This window comes from Nuphar pumila, chromosome 4 (genome assembly GCF_984573655.1).
Source record: "Nuphar pumila chromosome 4, dmNupPumi1.hap1.1, whole genome shotgun sequence".
Lineage (NCBI taxonomy): Eukaryota > Viridiplantae > Streptophyta > Magnoliopsida > Nymphaeales > Nymphaeaceae > Nuphar > Nuphar pumila.
In genome coordinates, this window is record NC_143252.1 from 114424718 (window position 1) to 114445129 (window position 20412).

Consider the following 20412-nt stretch of genomic DNA (forward strand, 5'->3'; position numbering starts at 1 on the left):
AAAGCAAACATGTCAGTTTCACTCGGGGAATTCTCAGGCTCTAGTTTTCTCCACACCAAATGAAAATGGGCTTGTTAATGGGATTTACAATTATTGTATGAGTAGATGATATTGTGTTTCGTCTGGCTTTTTCTTTAATCTTCATGTTTTATTCTCAGTAATTTTGTGAGAGCATTCCCTCACTAAAGAGTCCCTGCAATCCAAACCCTTAACTGCCCGAGCAAAATATAAAGTTTTTTCTTGTCGAGAGAAATGATTTTCTCTCCTCCATCCACTCTGTTTAATCCAAAAAGTTAACCATTGTTTCTGCAAATTGCAGTGTGGCATAATGGAACTATTGGGCTCTACGGAGGATCAACGTATCACTGATGTAATCTGTAGTTGAATAGGTTTAACATTTGACGACATTTTGCATTAAGGAAAAAATGCCCCGTGATTGGTTTTAGGCCCTTAGGGCTGTATTGTCCACAAGGGCTCCACTCATCTGGTAGGGTCAACTTGTGAATGTCACCAAGCTGACGGGACATCACAAGATTGAAACCCCCGATAGGTAGGGGGGACCTGAAGAGTTTTACCAATTGGAGACCAGCCAATGTGGGGTTGGTGATGGTTTTCTTTTGGAAAAAACAAATGCCTTTGGGCCTGTATTAATGGGCCAGGATTGTTCAAACGATTTCCCCATGGATTTTATGAGACCTTAAACTGGATCCACAAGCATGCTCAAAATGCTCTCTGACTCGTTGGTGAGAAATAATTTTTTATTATAGACCAATACATGCGAAATATGGTGGACCCAAGATCATAAACATGACCAAGTGTCATTGTGCAAAATTAAAAAGAAAAAAAAATCGGAAAGACAGATGAGGGTCACCTAGAAGCAACTCAATCTGCCTTAGCAGGACAAAACCTGTTAGGGGACAAAGCAGTCCCTGTGGTGGGCTGTCCTGCATTTGATACATGCCCTACCTGGGGACAAAACTGTTCCCACAGGGCCACATTGTCCCCAAGATTTGAGAGGACAAAAGCCAACAGGCAGCTTTTGTCCAGCGCGTCAAACATGCCTCACATTTGACTCGTTGATGTTTACACATGCCTCACAGGATCTTGTTTCAAGTGGGTACGAGCTATTACAGATTAAGTTGTATACAAGGTTGCAGAAACAGCAATTTACATGCAAAGAATGTTACAAAGAAACCGCCGGAAGATGCCATTGCCTCTTACAATTTTCACAAGAATGAAAGAAGAAAGAAACAGCAACAGAATGTCACAGATACCCAGACCCTATATGGTTTGGTATTTGTCACCATACCCGGACCCTATATGATTTGGTCCAGGTCGGGTCCAGGTAAACCCAACCCATTGACAGCCCTACTCACTCTTGACTTGTAAAAGAACTTGTCCAAACTTAAAAAATTCGGCAAGCTGGATATGAACAATATGTACTCAGCTCGACTTGACTTTATAATTTTAGAAATATATTTTACATATATTCTTTTGTAATATAATTTCTTCTAAATATGAAATAAACAAGTCAGCTTGAACTCGACTTGTTTAACTTGCACTGATGATAAGCTAGAACTCGGCCTGACTCGCCACAAGGATGGGTCAAGCTTGAATACTTCAAGCTCGTCTACCAGCCCTAATTATGGCCTTTTAGGTAACTTTTGGCTAGCTAGTTATGGGTTGTTGGACTCAAGAATTTGCTCAAAACTTGTAAAATAGGCTCAGCAACATGAACAATGGGTGCTCATGCGAGCACGTTTAGTAATAAAAAATACATCTTAGAAATACTTTACATCATATATTATATGGAAAACATATGTTTAAATTATTTGTTTTGCAAAAATTAAATTTAACCACTAAATCTTATTACTTCTAGTTCTGAAATAATTTATTTATTTTTGTAATATTATTTCTTCGAGCTTTAAAACAATGTATTTTGTTTGTAAACAAGCCAACCTGAGCTTGGCTAGTTTAACTATGGTTCATTGTGAGCTCAAACTCAACTTGGCTCGCTGAGTTGAACACTTCAAGCATAGCACTTTAGGCTCGTTTACCAGCCCTATCTACTTGACCTAATTACTATGGCCCATTTCAGTTGCATGGAGATTTAAAATGAGCCAGGGCACCCATATATATTAATGGGCTAGGTCTGGGCTTAGGCGATTAAAAACTCACATGGGGCTGTCAACAGGCTGGGGTTGTGTCGGTACGTGACCTGACCAGAAACAAAAACTTGGGGTTGTGGAGATGAAAACTTTTGACTCAAATATTGTTTAGGTCAACCTAGCAATATTGCGAGTCGGGTTTGAGATACATAGCAGTATGCAAGTCGGGTTTGGGGTACATAACAATATGGCCGTTGGGTTTGGGATATAATTTTGTATGGGCACCTGTTTTAATTTGTTGACAATATTTTATATGAAAAAATAGAAAATAATTGTATTGTAGAACAAAAATGATGTATTTCTTAAAAATTCCTACAGTTTTCGAAAATCTACATGATGTGCAAAACTGTAAATGTCTGACATTAAAAGCTTCATTTTAACCTTCACATGAGCTAATTTTTTCTAGATATGTGAATTTTCTTTCAAATATGTGCTCAAGTATTGCATCCAAGATTTGTGATAGGTTTTACCACTGATTTTTTACTTAAAAAATAAATAATTTTGAAAAACACATAAAAGAACAAAAAAATTAGACCAAAATACATTTCCAACGATACTTGATTCGCTAGAAAATGACGAACGAACACTGAGATACAACCTTTACAACATTCATAAAACAGACACAGTTGCACCAATCCCGATTATCTATATTATTTTCTGGCCACCTATGTCAAAAATTTGAAAAACAATAAAAAAGATAGAGACAGATCGAGCATTAGCTTTATAACGCCACTAAGATCACCTTCATCTAATGAACGGTTGTGAAGAAATGTGTTTTCTAAGATAGACTGTATTATTGTTTTAGTCAGCAGAGCGTATTTATATTTCGGTTTTAGAATTTTGAAACGAGAATCTTAGAGTGGTTTTCGGTTTTAGCTCAAAATAAGAAAGTTACAAGCCTCTGTCTTAGCTTTTCAATGACTATAAAAATACAAGTTTAAACGTTGGATCGAAGAGATACAAATGTGAGAATATAAATTATTTTGCAAAAAAATATGTGAATTTCCTTCTAAATATGTGAATTTCCTCTTAAATATGTGTTTTCCCTCTTAAATATACAAGTTTTTTCCTAAATATATGATTTTTCAATCAACTGTATGAATTTTCTGCTAAATATAATAATTTTCTCTTTGATATGCAAATTTTTTTTTAAATATGTGCCCAAGTATTGCATCTAAAATCTTTGACAAACTTTGTTATTTGCTCAAATCAAAACCTACAGACGTGTTTATCATGATTAGTTTTATTAAGAAAAAACACCCGGAATCAACTTCATAAAAGTCAAGAGTTTTTTAATTAGTAAGTGCCGGAGTGGAACGAGTCTTTGATGGGAAACTAACTAAAACGTATAAAAAAAGAACCACGCCGTCTGTGGGAATCGAACCCACGACCACATGGTTAAAAGCCATGCGCTCTACCAGCTGAGCTAAGACGGCTGGTTAAGAATCCTTAACAAAAATTTTATATTATTTATTTAAAGTTGGCCACATTGGCCCACATATATTTATCGGTGGATCATTATAAATCGGTTCTGTAGAACCCAACCCAAGACAGACCCCTTAACAGTGTATTTGAAAATGGGTCAGACTCTAAATGCACCATGGCTGACACAAGTAAAGACCAGACAGTTGGTGAAAGTGGGTAAACATCCATATCTTTGTCTCTATTCAAGAAGCGTTGGAATTATGATTCGATACAGATAGACAAGAGGTCACAAATTATACCCGACCATTAACCTATATGGGTCAGACCCAAACCCGAACATGGTCACAAATATCAGCTACTTTTTGAAAATCTCCTGTTTTTAATATTTTGAAATTATTGGCCATTTTGAAAATATCATGCTATTATCACATTAACGATGTGATATTTATGTTTGTTACATTGTTAATGTTTATTCTCATATTGTTACATATTTGGTATAATATTTTTAAATTTTAAATATACCAATATTTCTTCAAGAATTTCTCAAGAAACACAGTTTTTTAATTTATCGTGAGATTTTCCTTTACCGAGCAAATCCCCAAAACGAGATTCGTGACTAACAATCTGAACCCAAATCAAATAGGCTTATTAAAAATGGAGTATATCTGACACATGAACCATTTATACATGATTTTTTTATTTATAACCCACGCAAGTTTGTAATTTCAGTCGTACCCAGACCAAGAATCAAATTCGAAGCAAATCGGGTAGGCTTATGGGTCAAATTGTTAGAATATTCAAATTATTGAACTCATTGAATTTTAAATTGATAAGCAAATACAAATTCAAATGTTATGCCCAAAAAAGTAACACCCCAATTTCAGAATATAGCCAAGACTAGAACCAATTAGGGCATTTAATGAAAGCACTATACACATTTTGAATAAGGTCTTCACCTACCAATCTGCTCCATCTTTTTCTTTTCTGAATTAAACTAAAGCCAAGGTTCATATCCTTTGACTTGAAAAGCTTATTTAGCTAGAAGTAAGAAGGGCAACTTCTAGCCACACAGTAAATAAAACAGTCAAAATGAATGGTAAACTATATAGTCATGACTCGTGCTAATCCATGAGACTTCCTATTCTTAGTATTTCATCAAACGGTTGAAATGAAACTTCCCATTCTTCAGAAACCCACAAAGAAAACTTTGAATAAAAAAAAACTTTCAAAAAAGAAGCCCACAAAGAAAACTTTCCAAAAAAAAAAACTTTCAAAAAAGAAACCCACAAAGGAGAATCACAACAGCCAAAGAATTTTCGTCCCATATTCTTAATTTTAGTCCAATCATCAACCATGGCAGTACGGGATATTACAATTCTTTTGATCATTCTAACACTTAGTAAGTTACTCAAACAAACAACGAAATTGCTTCGGCTTGGCCTTGTATCAGAGATAGGCGGTGTTTGTAAAATCTAAAAACCCAGCTGTGTATTTGTAAATAGATAAAAAATCAGGCAGTTTTTTGTATTTTTTTTTTCGTAAAAGGAAGCCCAAAAGCATCACCAGCAGAAGATGATAGCTACAGTGGGCAACCAGTGCCGTTCAAAGAATCCCGTGACTGAAAACATGATGTTGGTAGTTACCCGTTACCTGACCAGGCAAGTCCAAAACTTGACCGCTACCGGTTGTCGGGAGGCGGGCCCGTTTTAGTTTATATTACTACTTTTAAAAACGGGCCCACCTAGGCCGTCTTTGAGAGCGGACACAAGGCCCAAGTGGGCCGCGTCGCCGGTCCCACTTTTCATTAATTCCAACAAACAAAACGGAAAACCACCAGGACGCGCACCAAACCAACGTACACAACGGGAAGGCGGAAATTTTGCGTCGGAAACAGAGCACCACCAACACAGAAAATACCCACAAACATCACGCTAATTACACCGTTGCCACCCAACCGGCATGCAGTTCAGGTGGTAAAAATCAGACAGATTCTCTGTCGACGCAACCCACGAAATCGCATCTCATACGGAACATGGATATGAGAGAGAAAGAGATTGAGGGTTCAGAAGAAGCCACGCGTCCATAAAGATCATTCGATGTTCGGGAGCCCGCGGACGGACTGCCATGAAAATTTACATCCCCAAAACCAGAAACAGCAGTTAAAACCGACGAGAGAGCAATTTCCCGGCGACCGGGAAATTTTCCAGGCGATGCGGAATAAAAAAGCCTACCCTTCCAAAAAAAGTCAGATTTCAATTTTCTTTCCTTATAACTGCAAAAAAAGAGAAGGGGGACGCACTGACGAAGTCAGGAGAGGGGAAGCCCTCTAGGCCTGGACATCGGCTTCGACGGCAAACCGATGGCCCAAACGAAGCCGAATGGGTCCTTCACCTTTGTCCAGCATCCGCTGCAGCACGGGCTGAGTCCGGCGCCCTCCTCAGCAACCGCTCCCGCCTTCACGGCCTTCGCCATCGCTCCCTCGACGTCCTCCGTTTCTAGGCACAGCACGAACGGCGTCCCGCCGAGCGTGGCCGCGGATTTCACCCTAGTTTTATTCACAACCAGCAAAGCACGAAAAAAGCTTTTTCAGAAAAGGTTCCTCAGACATGCATTTCACATAAAAGTTTAAATGACGAGTGAGTTCGTGGATACATAGAGAGCGCCCCTTGGGGACACGATCGTCATTTTCTAATCTCAAGCGAAGCTTCATGATCATTCATCTAGTCACAACGATCCATTCAGAAAACGAAGCTTGAATCTCTACAGGATGTTTCGGAATAGTTTTCCATGAAATAAAATGTATTTGATGATGAAAAAGGAAACTCTGGATTTAAAACAAAAGCAAGTGAGACAACTAACGAACACGAATGGTCTCTTAAGAAGGAAAGCAAAGAAAAACCTGAAAAAATGTAGAACCGCTTCAAGGATAACGATCATAGACGATGCAGATGATGACAAGATCACGAAATCGATCGGGAGTGAGGAATAGTAGACATACTCGAAATGGAAAGAAAGCCTTACGGCGAGAATAGAGAATATAAAACGTGGCTTTCTACGAAATTTCCTCTACTAGGGAAAGAAAAGCGAAGAAGTAGAAAACTCACAAGACGGCAAGCGATCTTCGTGTAAGATCAAAACCTTCACATCAACGGAGACGATGCTAAAAAGCGTAAAAAAATTCTCGGCATTCTCCATATAGGAGACTTTTTTCCTTTCGGTCAACCATAAACAAGTTTTGAGATGCACTTCCGTCGGAAATAGAAGGAAAAAACACAAACAAAATGAACGAACTACGTAAATACAAATAAAGAAAGGAAACCTGTACAGAGAGAGAGAGAGATGATGATGATGACGCAGAAACAGAAACAAGAAAAACCAGCACAAAAAGGGCGATAAGGAGAGAGAAGTAGCGAGAAGGCAAGGGAGAAGAGAGGTCTAACCCGGCGCCGGACTCATCGGTTTCGTCGGAGACGAAGAGCTCAACGGCACCGAAGCGGAGGTGAGAGTAAAGGATGAGAGGGAGCTCTTGATCTGCCTTCCTCTTGGGGTGGTTGGAGCGCTCCACCTCCTCGGCGCCGAATGCCGCCTTGTAGAAGACGACGGCGTCGGCCGCCCTGGGCGCCTGAACCACGAGCTTCGGCTTGAGCGACGAGAACTCCACGGCCTTGGAGCTCCAGTCCTGGTAGTCCGGATCATTCTGAGCCATTTTCGCCACAGCCAGAAAGAAAGAAAGAGAGGAGAAACCAAACCCTAGTGGGGAAGAAGGAGAGGAGGAGAGAGGTAAACGAAGGCACAGAAAAATGAGCAGGGAGGAGCAGGCGCACCAGTACTTAAAGAACCGTTGCGGGCAGATCGGACGGTGCAGATTTCTGGGAAATAATTTATTGCTTCTTGGGAATTTTCTTTCTTCTCTTTATTATTTTAAAAATAAAATAATAAATAGCCGACGAGAACACGAGTACCTCCCGATCCGGTTTTTTTATCTACTTTTGATTTTTCATTCTCAGAAAAATAACCTTACGTAAGCATCATATAACAGCATTGTTTTGAGTCGAAAACTAAGTATGAAATTAGATTTTTATAGGTTTTTTTGCAAATAGATGAATTTTTTGTGGTTCATTGGCTTGGAATAGACCATTGGATCATCATAATTGGATCGATAAATATGATTTTATATGCTTGAATATTTACAAAAAACTCCGATCGATTGATTTTCCCATGATGAAGCCTGGGACTCCCTAGAGGCAAAGGGTGCACCATGAGTTTATACCATCATAAAGCTGGCTGGCTGAGCCAGCACCACTAGGTCTCTGATCCCGAGGGTGCATTCCCCGTTCATGAAAAAAAAATGGGCAATGCCTGGTCCCTACTCATTTGGTTTACGGCCTTTGGGCCCTTACCCAGATCCATATACTTGGAACGGGTTGGATCCATATTGAGATATGTATGCCCTTAAGTTTCCTGAGGAGAATTACTAATTGTTCATATGATCAGTCAAGCACCACTGCAAAGAACAAAATGTTTGAAATGAGCCATCCGTTTTTTGTGTGTATTACATAAAGAAATGGACGGCGGATGAGTGGACTAGCTGTGGTGGTCACGCACAACGGCACAAAACCTTGAGGCCGCTCCTCTTGCTAGGGAGGATCAGGTGCAATGTCATTGCTAGCAGGGGAGGCTCAAGAGAAGTTGAGGCCCTAGGCATATTTCATTGGAGGCCCTCTGCATGAGGCCCTGAGTATGTGCCATGTTTCATTAGAGACCCTGCATTATATATTTTTTTTCATTTGAAGCCCTAAGCGGTCTCAAATCTCAAAGAGGCCAGCCGGTCCTGATTTTCCTTTGGTGTGCTGCGACACCTGATCACCTTTCATCTTTGAAATACAGCCTGTCAGCAGTGGAGCCCAAGCAATGATGGAGACTGATCGAGTGCAGCAGCACACTAAAAGTGTGCAATTACATTGCACCTGATCCTCCCTCCATTATTGCGCACCAGGAAGCCTGCTACTTTGGTCATTCAGCAAGGGAAGCACGCTCTGGGTATCAAACTCTGTACATCCTTCTGTTTGAAGTACGCCTTAAACCAACCCATCTAGCCAGGTGTGCAAAGCCCTTATGAACCCATCTCTCACGGGACTTTTCTGTATAACCAACAGGGGGGACATTGGGTTGGGTCCAACCCAACACTGCCACTCTTTCCGATCATATTTGAGAAACCTGATAAGCCATCGGATCGAGCCTAAGTCCTACCCATCCAAGCTTGTTGAAGATCTGGCTTGCCTGTGGCCCTGGGCCTACACCCAGGTATGATCGAGTCCAAATTCAACGTCCAACCAGAAAAACAGGATAAGTTGGGCTATTTCTTTCTTGTATAGAGTGCAATATCTCAGTTCATCCCGTTTGCGTACATCAAAAGGGGCATTGGGTTTTCAAATACACTTTATATTAATGGTACTTATCAATAAATCATGTATCCTAAGGGACTGGTAAGTTAACTACTGAAACAATTCCACAAGAGAGCTGCTTTTACACCACAATGGCTCTTCCCTCCATTAAAAATCAATCGAGTGCCGTGCTCTTTGGTAAGCCTGGTAAATGAACTAAGTCACTCATGATTTAACCCAGTTTGGTTCAGCAGTGAGCTTATTTGGGTTCATAAAAAAGATGTATTCAACTGCGGCATATTAGAGTATCCATGTGACAGTGTTAAGCATCCTTCCAATAATTTCATCATGAATAGTATGCCCTTCATTACTCAACAAAAAAAAAAGGCAATCTTTGTCCACATCATGGAACCCGCTTACCCTCCCCACAAGTGCACAATTTCGTAGCGTGGGAGAAGTTTTAAGAGGGTTCCTTACGACTGGATCCTGCCAAGTGATGGTATGTGGAAGGGAAATGGCATAAAAACCGATAAGTAGCAAAGCAAAAGGCACGTAGGAAAACTACACATTACCAACTCTGGTGAACTGCACATGAATTCTCCGTGAGAGGCCATTGCAGTATCACCAATCACGAGTGAATTCATGATATCATCATTAAAATGCATAAAACCTTGGTAGGTGGACCACTTGAATGCCCATATGAGCCGCATCAACCTTACATCCCTAAAGGCAGAGATGGAGACTCTCTCTCTCTCTCTCTCTCTCTCTCTCTCTCTCTCTCTCTCTCAACACACACAAGCATACACACACACACATTCCTTAAAGATTCATGCATGCCATCAATAGCTATCCACACTTTCATTCCCTTTGTTGCTACTTGGTAATACAAATCAAGGTATGATGTGAAAGATGTAACGGAAAAATCAAAGAATCAATAACACGCAAAATAAATATAAAAATGGGCTTCAAAAAATGAGAGTTCTGCAAGCTAGATCCCAGAGTTTTAAGGTGGGGTGAAAATAGAAGATGGAGAACAAAGATCAAGTTTCAATCTACTTACAAGTCATGAGAATGTTCTCCCGACCCACAATCCCTTTCTAACTCCAGCAAACATCAGCTGTGGAGGTGTACCAAAATTCCAACGTGTTTTTTTTGTCAGTCTGAAGAGACACTACCCACATTGCCTACATGCATCTCGTGCATCTTAAGTGCACTCAACTTCCATGCGCTCTTGCCTCGGAGCATATTCTTTGAAAGCACTGCCTTCATGTGCTGGTAAAAGGAAAAAAGTGAATTAATGCACAAAATAAATAGATAAGCAAAATAGGAACCCTATGTAGAAAAATACAATAATCAAGAACATAACACAACAAATACCCAGTGATCCGGAACCATTACAAGGAACCTAGAGACTACTATTGCATAGTTCTGTAGGTCCTATAAACTAGGTACAAAACATTTCAAGATAGCATGGTTTAAATCCATGCACACTACACAGCGTCAATAAGTTCAACAACAGATCAAATTGGTTAGCTCGAGTCTATTATAGTCTCTCATTTTCCCAAGCAAACAAGAGCACACATCTTCAAAAGTTTGAACAAGCAAAGGGGATGCAAATTGCTTGCAAATGTAAAGCATGTTTGTCAGCCATTTAAGAAGATTGAAATTGCTCACCTGTAGAATGAAGGCGTTTATTTCCTCTTCCGTCAAGGCTTCATCACCTCCAGCACCTTCATCCCAACCCAAACGACGTAAAAATGCAGCCTCTTCCTCTTCTGAGCCCACCTTCACACAAAACGGTACACTCTCACATCTGCTACTAACTGTAGAAGCACTTGTCTCCACTGCAATACTGTTAAAACCTACGTTGTTCTCTTCCGCTTCTGAGCTCACCTTCACAAAAAACGGCTCACTCTCACATCTGCTACTGACTGCAGAAGCACTTGTGTCCTCTACAGTACCGTTAAAACCTACTTTGTCCTCTTCCTCCTCTGAGATCACCTTCACACAAAACGGCTCACTCTCACATCTGCTACTGACTGCAGAAGCATTTGTCTCCACTACAATACTGTTAAAACCTACTTTGTCCTTTTCCTCCTCTGAGCTAACTTTCACACAAAACGGCTCTCCCTCACATCTGCTACTGACAGCAGAAGCACTTGTCTCCACCACAATACTGCTAAAACCTACGTTGTTATCCTGACTATTTACAGTTCCCCCAAACACTATATCATCTAAAACTTCATCCTTATCACATTGAATAGTTGAATTGTCATCCCATTCGTCCAGCTTTGTTGAAGGGGTCCCAGAAACCGGCACAGAACCGTTCAGAGATGTAATCCCAATTGCCCCTTTTTGTCTAAGTGAATTGAAAAAATCATTTCTTTCTTTTATAATTCGCCTGGCAGGCCTCTTCTGTTCAGCACATAAATGGAGAGAATCCTTACGTCCAGCTGCTTCTAACGTTGAAGATGAGAAGGGATTCATTGCTCTTCCAGAAGTTTTTTGCATAGATTCCCTACTAGCGCTTGCAGTATCAATATGATTATCAGCCATAACAATGTTGCTGGATTTGAAACCACTTAGAGTTTTCAGTTTGTCAGTATTTAGTGGTCTATCTGTAGCAACAGGAAGATCCTTGGCTGTCTTAAGAACGAGTAATTTTCCGCCTCCCCAGATTGATGTAGGAGAATTTAGCACATTGGAGTGGCAAGGCTTTGCAGCTTGAGTAGCATTCATCGTATTTACAAGCAATGATGGTTTCCCTTTTGCTCGATCAGAAAAGCCAAGTCCATGCTGCAAAATCCATGTAAAACATTAAGGTAGATAGACTAAGCAATTTCTGCATCTATAGTGTATGACACACATGAACAAGGCCATGGCTGATATTAACACAAAATGATGCACTATATTCAGAATAAAGCCGACCAAGGATACTATAATAGTTCATAACTCAAAACTTGCACATTAATCAAGTAGCAGTGCAAAACTTCAAGATGTGAAACAAATCAATTCATCAAAATAATTGTAAGTCAAGGTTTCTATAATAGTTCATAACTCAAAACCTGCACATAAATCAAGTAGCAGAGCAAAATTTCCAGACGTGAAACAAATCAATTGATCAAAATACTCGTATGCCAAGGTTTCTCTTATTTTCTGATGAGACCATGACTGTTTTGCAATTTTAACAGCTTGATCTTCACAAGTCATAGATACCATAAGCATATATCATGCAACAACAATCACATGTTCACCTAGCCACTAATATATGAAGCTCCATAGATGCATAAACGTATATCATGCAACACCAATGACTATTGAATTAGATGATGAATAGTTTTATGAAAAAAGGAAATATAAATAATCTTACGCATTACTCAAATTCAGTTACAAATTACATGATGAAAAGTTGCATGAGAAAAGCAAACCACAATCTTATGTACTACTATTCAGACCCAAAGAAGTAAGAAAACTTAAAAGAATGACACAATAAGAAAATCTTAAATATATGCAGCAACAAATGGATGTAGATTAGCAATCCTGTCATACTTGTGAGTTGTGACCCCTTAGCATAACAAGTGAACAGAATTCATGCTTAGTTTATCTCGGTTAATAAACATTGCATTGGAACATCGGTTGTTATTTAACTCGAAAGAAGCACCACATCGAGGGGCATGTCCCTTGCCACAAGGCTGAAGCCTATGTGAAACTATCTCTAGTGGCAGGAGAGGAGGAGGGGTTAGTGGGGTGAATTTTTACACCACGGGCACTGAAACAGGGACAGTTAGCCCATGAGGAGAGGTCCAAATCAAAGACTGATTTCTCTCACTATAAGAAAAAAACACATCCCTTATCTGTTGGAAAAAGTTTCTACAAGGTTGCCACACACATTCAACCTAGTTTTCCCAAAAAACAAGCACAACAATAACAAAACTGAAAATGAACAGTAAGAACGAAAATGTCGAGACAACATCAGAGATCAAAGTTACATCCAACTTGTGTCTGCATCTTGGAGAAGGATGAGTAACCACAGTAATTTACATCCATCATCCATGTTATATGTGAGTGATGTTCCATTCTAATTGGCTCAAATATACTTTCAATTGGAAGATGCTATATTTATGAAAGGAAAATCATTTGCTTACATTCAATGTTATCCTTGTAATGTTTCCAGGATATCAGGTATGGCTGACATTAGCTTTTCAAAAGACAAGATGGATCATGCATGTGCACCACAAATGGATTATGTTTTACATGCATGTCTACGTCCAAATGGATTGTGTATTACATGTGTGCTTCTTGCCATATTGCAGGCTGTATGATTGTTAGCCATGAAACAAATACATCAAATACCTGTTAGTCAAGAAATAAGCCCATGACAAGTCGAGACATGAGTCACTGGATTTTGCAGATAAATCTGCATATCTTGTGACAAAATTGCAACACACTATCAATGTTCTGCTTTATGATGGGTATTGGTTCAAGGCAGAAGAAAGCATAAGCATTTCTAAAAACCATGCTTGATAATATTGAGCCTGCTAAATCATTGTCATCCTCAAACAAACAAAAAATTTATGCCGGTCAGGCACTTTTATTGGAGCTACTTTTAGATCACTATAATGTACTTGTTCTTTTGCCATGTCGTTACATTTCCTGTTCACAACAGCTGAAACAACACCAAAATCCAAGCTTACTCCCAGATCAATTTTGAGTGGACATCTTTAAGAGGGCATATGGATGACATACAAAATGCCATCTAGATGGCACTTCAAGTGTTTGCAGGTGTTGCGGACACCAACTCTACCTCCCCCAAAAAACAAAACCTAGGATTGAGGGGAGGCTTCATTTTCTTAAGAGATAAACACCTTTTAGAGGTCGACCCTACCACATCCCCTTTATCCTCTGTCCTCATATGTGACCTAATCAGATGACCTCTATCCAGCTAACATATGGCCAAACAAATGATCAGGAATAAATCAGACAGCATCTTCCAACATGGACAGTGTCATCTCAACTATTTTCCCACTGGTGGATTTACTGATCGTCCTGGACATGCCATGGGAAAATGTGTACAGAAAGTGAAAAAGGGCAACAACTGCTCGTGAGATAAAAAAGGAATGACAACACTAGGCAATGGAGGTGGTGATTATGGTGAGAGAAGAAAATGCATCCTTGAGTCATATTACTGACAAAAAGAGAAGAGGTACATACAAATCTGCATATTATCTTACATGTGGCACAATTAGCAATTAATATTTTTATCATTTGTTATGTTTAGTCATTTATCATCACCTTTCTCTACTGAAATTTATTTCATTTATCCTATTCCATAATAGCAGTAAAGATGGAGTACAGTGGTGTGACATCAGTTGGGTCCATAATTTGAGAATTCTGCTGATCCCAAGTACTCCATCTCCATCATTGCATACAATAGATAAAAAAAATGCAATCATGGGACACACAAGTATATCCAATGAAAAGAGTCCGACAAACTGACCCGGACAACACCTAAATGTCAAATTCCATCTTTTCAATGCTTCCTGTATAGTATAGTTTATTTTCACATTCTATTTACTGTCTTTTTGCCTTTGTTATTGAAAAATTAAAAAATCATGTTCCCTTCACCCTCTTAGATTTTCTTGCTTTTCCCCTATAGCTGAAACTTTCCCAAGAAATACAATTATTTTTAAAAAATTTGCCAAGAAAGTGCTGGTACCGGATATTGGTGACTATGAATGTGATCTGCTTTCTCACAAAATATAGATTCAAAAAAGATACCTAAGTACCAAAATGTCGCTTTGAATCTTGCAAGTTACATGGGACCACCAATGATTGGCTTTGATCTTCTAAATGTTAAACACAAGTTTATATTTTATAGGCAATGAAGCAGTAATTTAATCAAATGAGATTAGGGCTGTTGAGTTGAAGGCCCCGGATCAAACCCCGCTGGTGCATGGGTGTCCGTAGCTTTCAGAGGTGGGCCACATAAGGCAGGGTGGTTGTGGGTCAACCCAGATCCACCCAATATAAACAGTGACAGAGTATGGGTTTGGGTATTTTGCCGAGTGGGTTATTAAAAAATCATCCCTGACCAAATAATCCTTTCAAGTTCCCAGACCTGGACCTGAGTTGCCTACTAATGGGTAGGATCAGTGTCAAGTCAAGTAGAGTTGTTGGAATGTGGTTTGAGAAAGTGTAGAAATAAATTTTTTTCTCTTTGTTACATGCAAACGTGTTGGCTGTACTGGCTAGCTTTTGTGTGTTTAAAGAGTTGGTTGGGGTTTGAATCTTGTGAACAACAATAACACTTTTTCATGCATAACATAGTACTATTCGGATTGGATACCCAGTTGGATGGTTCTTTCACTGGATTGGGTATATGACCTGATGCTCCAAAGCTGGCACCCATAACTGGACCAGAACCTTGTCGGATTCTAAAAGACAAATCCAAACCTGGTACTTTTCTTACAGGTCTCTTTTTCAAACCTGTCAATATAGGTTCAGGTTGGGATGGGTCGGGTATCTGAGATAACCCGACACATTGACATCCCTAAATGAGATAAAGATGAGAAATGGTGATGAAAAGGCTGATAAAGTAGCACTATAATGACAGTAACCGTATTTGATCAAAACAAGCATTCAAGCATTGACCTAGCACTTCTCAATGTTAATATTTGTTCATGTAATTTGGTGCTCCCTTATGTATTATCCAATAAATACGTCAATGTAGCTGTACTTAAAATCCTTCTAAAATCAAACATTTCCCAGTTTCTCTAACAATTGCCACCAGATATACAGTAATTGGAAAAAGTGCATATGTAACTTGTGATGGTAGTTTTAAGGCTCAGATTTTGAAAAGACAATGAAAAGCACCATGAAGAATTAATGAGTCTTCTGAATCCTCTCCTTTACTGTTCCTAATTTTTATATTGATCCAGAAAGACACAACTTGGTACAATTCTTTATAGATAAAACCAAAGTCCATCAACACATTTAGCATTTAGCACTTATCAGTTCTTCCCCATCTATTCGATGTCTAATTAAGTTTCACAAGTGTTTGTGACCTAAATGCTTTCTTTATTGACTAAAAAAAGGTTTATAAAAAATGATTGATTTATTGTGTCTGAAAGAATGTTGCCCAGATCATCAACCAAACCATGCTTTGCCATATACCTGGAGAGCATGGGACTGGAAGGTTAAGATTTTCATGTCTGAGCATGCATGCATAAATGTGCATGTGGGTTGTACAAATTTAGTCCAATATCACTTTATTCTACAGCATAGATTATTAACTAACAAATCTATACATGTATGTGCATGTTTATGTCAAGAAGCAAGACATGTGCTTGCCAATTATACGGAGAACTAACCTCATAGACTGATGATCTAGGATATGCATTATGAATTACAGCTCAACGGTAATACTAGATGTAGGGAACAACTCGACACTATGTGGAGTCCTAAAACTCAATGGGCCTCCTTTTTCCCCAATAAGCAAAGGGGGCTTTTGTTGGACCCCTCCCAGTTTACTGCTGCAAGAAAGATATATGATGAAGTAAAGCAATAATATAGCAGTAGAGGGAGAGGAAAGAAAGGGCACAGTATAAGGTGAGAAAATGAACAAAAGTGGATATTAGGTCCAGAGTTACTAAAGGAGCATGCATTTTTGAGGAACTTAATTAGATCCTAAGTTGCTGACCAGTAAAATAACAAGTTGGGCACCCAGTCTTCATGCAATGCTTTGCGGTTTGGCAACAGAGATCCATTTGTTAGCTTTTGTAGTCAGTAAGCATACATCCAAAAAAAATAATCAATTAAATATCTATATTTCGCATTGCAACAAATCATGCAACATCCATTACCACATGATCAAACAGGTTTTACCAAATTCTTATTAAGCTGTACAAAGATTTTTCCTTATCATTTTACATATTTCCCTCCACAATACATTTCTAAATTCCTTTTTTCAATTTCCCAAACATTTTTCTATTCAAAATTTGGACCATTTAACTGAAGAATGAAAGCATCCAGGAAGTGACAAAAAATCATTTGATATTGATTTCTCAAGTTAGGGGTGATCATTTAAGTATAAGGTTTCAGATGGGAAAGCAGCAAAGTTGGCAGTAGTGCTCATCTTTTAGGTAGCCTTTTGATTTACTTATGATTTTATCTTGTCTTTTCAACTATGGCAGATACGACAGAAAATGCATGTGTGGCTTATGGTTGTGAAACTTGATGAAAGTCATGACAAAAGTCAAGGGTTGAATGATTGCAGGTAATGGGTTACCAAGGCCCTAAGACTCTATATGCTAGGGTAGAATCAGTTGAGCAAAAAAGGTCCAGGCGCACTAGGAATAATGGTCACTAACTGCCCAAAGTAGAGAGCCTGGTATTCATGGAAAGTGCATCAAAATGATATACTGGTAAAGGACTTTCCTTATTTGCATGCATTCATTGTGTGTGTGTGTGTGGTGTGTGTGAAAGTGTGCAGATGTGTTTGAAAGCAAGCACATGTGGCAAGAAATAAGTAATGCCGCACTCTAAGACAAAGATATTGAGAAACATAATTTTGTACCAGTTCTTTAGGCATTGAAGGAGTAGCTGGAATTAGCTGTCTAGGCTGCTTTAGAGCCATTTCTTCGGCTTGTGACTGCACAGAAAGAATACATGCTTATGAAAAAGGAACTAAAGAAATGGAGAATGAAGATATAATAGACTCTTAGTCGGGCACAATCCTAACCTGAGGACTCCCCTCCCAATAAGTCTTCTGGATCAAAACCCCAAGCATATCAGAGGAAGCATTTTGTGTAGAACCATTGCGATTGAACTGGGTTTGTGCTGGAGCAACTGAGGCAAAAGACGGAGGTTCTGCCAAAGCGGATTTCCAATCACACCTTATGCTAGAAGATCCATCGCATTGGGAATAAGAACATGGAGATGCCATGATGCTGTCTTCTGTGCCAGCAATACCTTTCCCTGAACATAGTTTTGACATGGCGTACAAATGGCTACCTCTTGGACTCAAATCAACAGTTCCATTTTTCACATCAGCTCCCAACAAAGGAAAATCTTTATCAAATGAAGCCCTCTGCATTTTGTTCGGCAAAACACTGCGATTTGTATGGTTAGCACCAGAGTTCCTGTTGTCAGTCCAAGGTTTTTCAGAGCCATCCTCTGATCCAGATTCTGAAGCAAAAGATCTCGAACGCCTTAAAAATGAATTGTTTTGAGTCCTATTTCCAAGGGGGGAAGCGGATAATCTCCGAGAAATGTCATTGTGGGTCTTATTGTCACTAGAATTAAGATTCATCTGAGCACCTGGCATTCTATCCTGGTAAAGTGCATTCGGATCACTCCCATGTTTCAGCTCATTGTCCTTGGCACCAGCATCACGGGCCCGTGCTGAAGAGCTTCGGTGAAAGCTACCATAGTCTTGTGAATTAGAAAATCCATCCTGTTCACAAAGACCATGATGGTTTCCAGCATTACTAAGACTTCCCCTACAAGATGTGTTTGCAAACAGCCTTTCAGTTGGCTTTTTCAGAAAATCATCAGCTGGAGTGTTTAAAAAAGTAGTCTGTGATTGGCCATATCTATTACGCAGAGATAAACCACCACCACCAACCTCTGCAACATGGAATAATGCGGAATCAATCTTAAAACGAAAAAGAAAAGCACTATGGATGGTGCAAAATCAAAACCAGAGGCCATGCATTATGAAAATCTCAATGACATGTAATACTAAATCATGACGCCACAGGACCACAACTCCAAAAGGTTGATGGATGCTAACAAATGAAAATATTCATAGCCAAAAAAATATGCAACAACCAAACTTAAAAAAGTATATGGTGGAGTAAAATAAAAAGTAGAAATATCTGAAAATCTCCATGAGACATATTACACAAAAAATGAGAATGCCACATTTCGATACAAAAAGTGGAAATTACTTGCATATCCGTCTTACCTCTGTTAGTTCGAGAAGCAAAAAGATCACTATGAGATGATGAGCTATTCCTGCTTGTGCCACCAGTTCCTTTAAGCCACTCTGGAAGAAACATAGGTTCACTCCCATCCATTGTAGTTAGAAGACATGATACCCTATCCGCATTTGGAACTGGTTAATAGAACCAAGACACGTACTCAAAAGTCAAAACATCTCTAAATCAATCAATGAGAGGAACTGAATAATGCACCCAAGAAGCAGCCAGCCAATCCAGTCAGTCAACTGAAAAACCTCGAGCTGAAGAAGCTGGCAAGATCGCACAATGGTTTCTTCCCTACAACTTCATCTAAATCACATCAAATTACTTCCGGATTAAGAAAACCAATTCATCCCCAAATGGACCGCCGAATCTCAATAGTTCATAGAATTATCCGTTGTCCTAAAATTTCCTCTGGAAACCAGCAGATGACTCAAATTCTATATAACATCGAAAGCGAAGTTGAAGCCAAACATTATTCCCACAATCAAGAAAACCCCAAAAAATTTGAGTTCCCCATCCCAGGACGGTTCCCAGTCCACAGCAATGCTTCAAAACTCTTCGGCGATTCCTGAAAACGTCCCAACCCTTCGGAGATCCAGAAACCGAAAAAACTGCCTGGTTACACCTAAAACCACGCCAAATAACACTCATTGATTCAAAACGCAATAAACAAAAATAAAACAAACTACAAACAAAGTCATCAATCAAAATAACTAACAGAGAACGATCGAAAACACTAACAGAGAGAAGGGACGAACCCTAAAGCTATATTTCATCACAAAGAAAACCCTAAAAACCCACCAAAACATTCCCCCACCAGAAGAAGAAGAAGAAAGGCAACCCCATCCACCTTCCTTCCTCCTGCGGCATTCCGAATACCCAAAAACCCTAATCCCCCAATGCCCAAACACCAAAAAATCCGCCCACAAAACAACGCCTCGAACACATACAAGGAAAAACCCCAACAACTAAAAAACCAAAACCAAACAAAGAACATAAGAAAAACTCAAACAAAAACAGAAACACTACAAATAAACAAACGGAAGAACAAGAAAGAAGAACAGAAAGAAAACCCGCGTTCTAATTCAATTACACGAGCGAAAGAAAAAACCCTAACATAAAGGGACCGAGAAAAAGACGCCACGAAGAATAAGAAAAACGAAAGAAGAAGAAGAACTCACAGAGAAAGGCAACCCAGGAAACGGAGTCTCGCCCGTAAACCAAACGCCGGAAAAGGAAAAGAATCTCAGATAAGAGAAGAAGCCCTAGACTGCCTCTCTCTCTCTCTCTCTAACGAACGAGCGAGCGAACGGAAATAAGGAACAAAAATTATACTGCGATATTTTTAAGCGGAAGAAAAATATTAAAAAAACAAATTAAAAAGGAGAGAGATAACGAATCACGTCGCCACGGAAGAGTCCCATCTCGACAGGGAAACTGGACTCCGTT

The 20412-nt window shown here is 39.3% G+C and overlaps 2 protein-coding genes and 1 non-coding gene across 3 annotated transcripts; all 3 read right to left on the bottom strand.

The window, feature by feature from the left end:
* Positions 1-3531: 3531 nt before the first annotated feature.
* TRNAK-UUU (transfer RNA lysine (anticodon UUU)) lies at positions 3532-3604 on the bottom strand. Its single transcript has one exon. It is a non-coding gene; the product is annotated as a tRNA-Lys (tRNA).
* A 2188-nt stretch (positions 3605-5792) lies between these two features.
* LOC149840682 (uncharacterized protein At5g48480-like) lies at positions 5793-7299 on the bottom strand. Its single transcript, XM_090005116.1, has 2 exons — positions 7034-7299; positions 5793-6138 (listed from the first exon to the last, which is right to left on the bottom strand). The coding sequence occupies exons 1-2, from the start codon at positions 7297-7299 to the stop codon at positions 5901-5903; spliced, it is 504 nt and encodes a 167-aa protein (XP_089861242.1). The 3' UTR covers positions 5793-5900.
* A 2525-nt stretch (positions 7300-9824) lies between these two features.
* Positions 9825-20267, bottom strand: LOC149840683 (uncharacterized). The gene is made up of 6 exons (XM_090004522.1): positions 20145-20267; positions 18945-19588; positions 17718-18604; positions 17553-17627; positions 10652-11773; positions 9825-10249 (listed from the first exon to the last, which is right to left on the bottom strand). The coding sequence occupies exons 2-6, from the start codon at positions 19054-19056 to the stop codon at positions 10133-10135; spliced, it is 2313 nt and encodes a 770-aa protein (XP_089860648.1). The 5' UTR covers positions 19057-19588; positions 20145-20267; the 3' UTR covers positions 9825-10132.
* Positions 20268-20412: the final 145 nt, after the last annotated feature.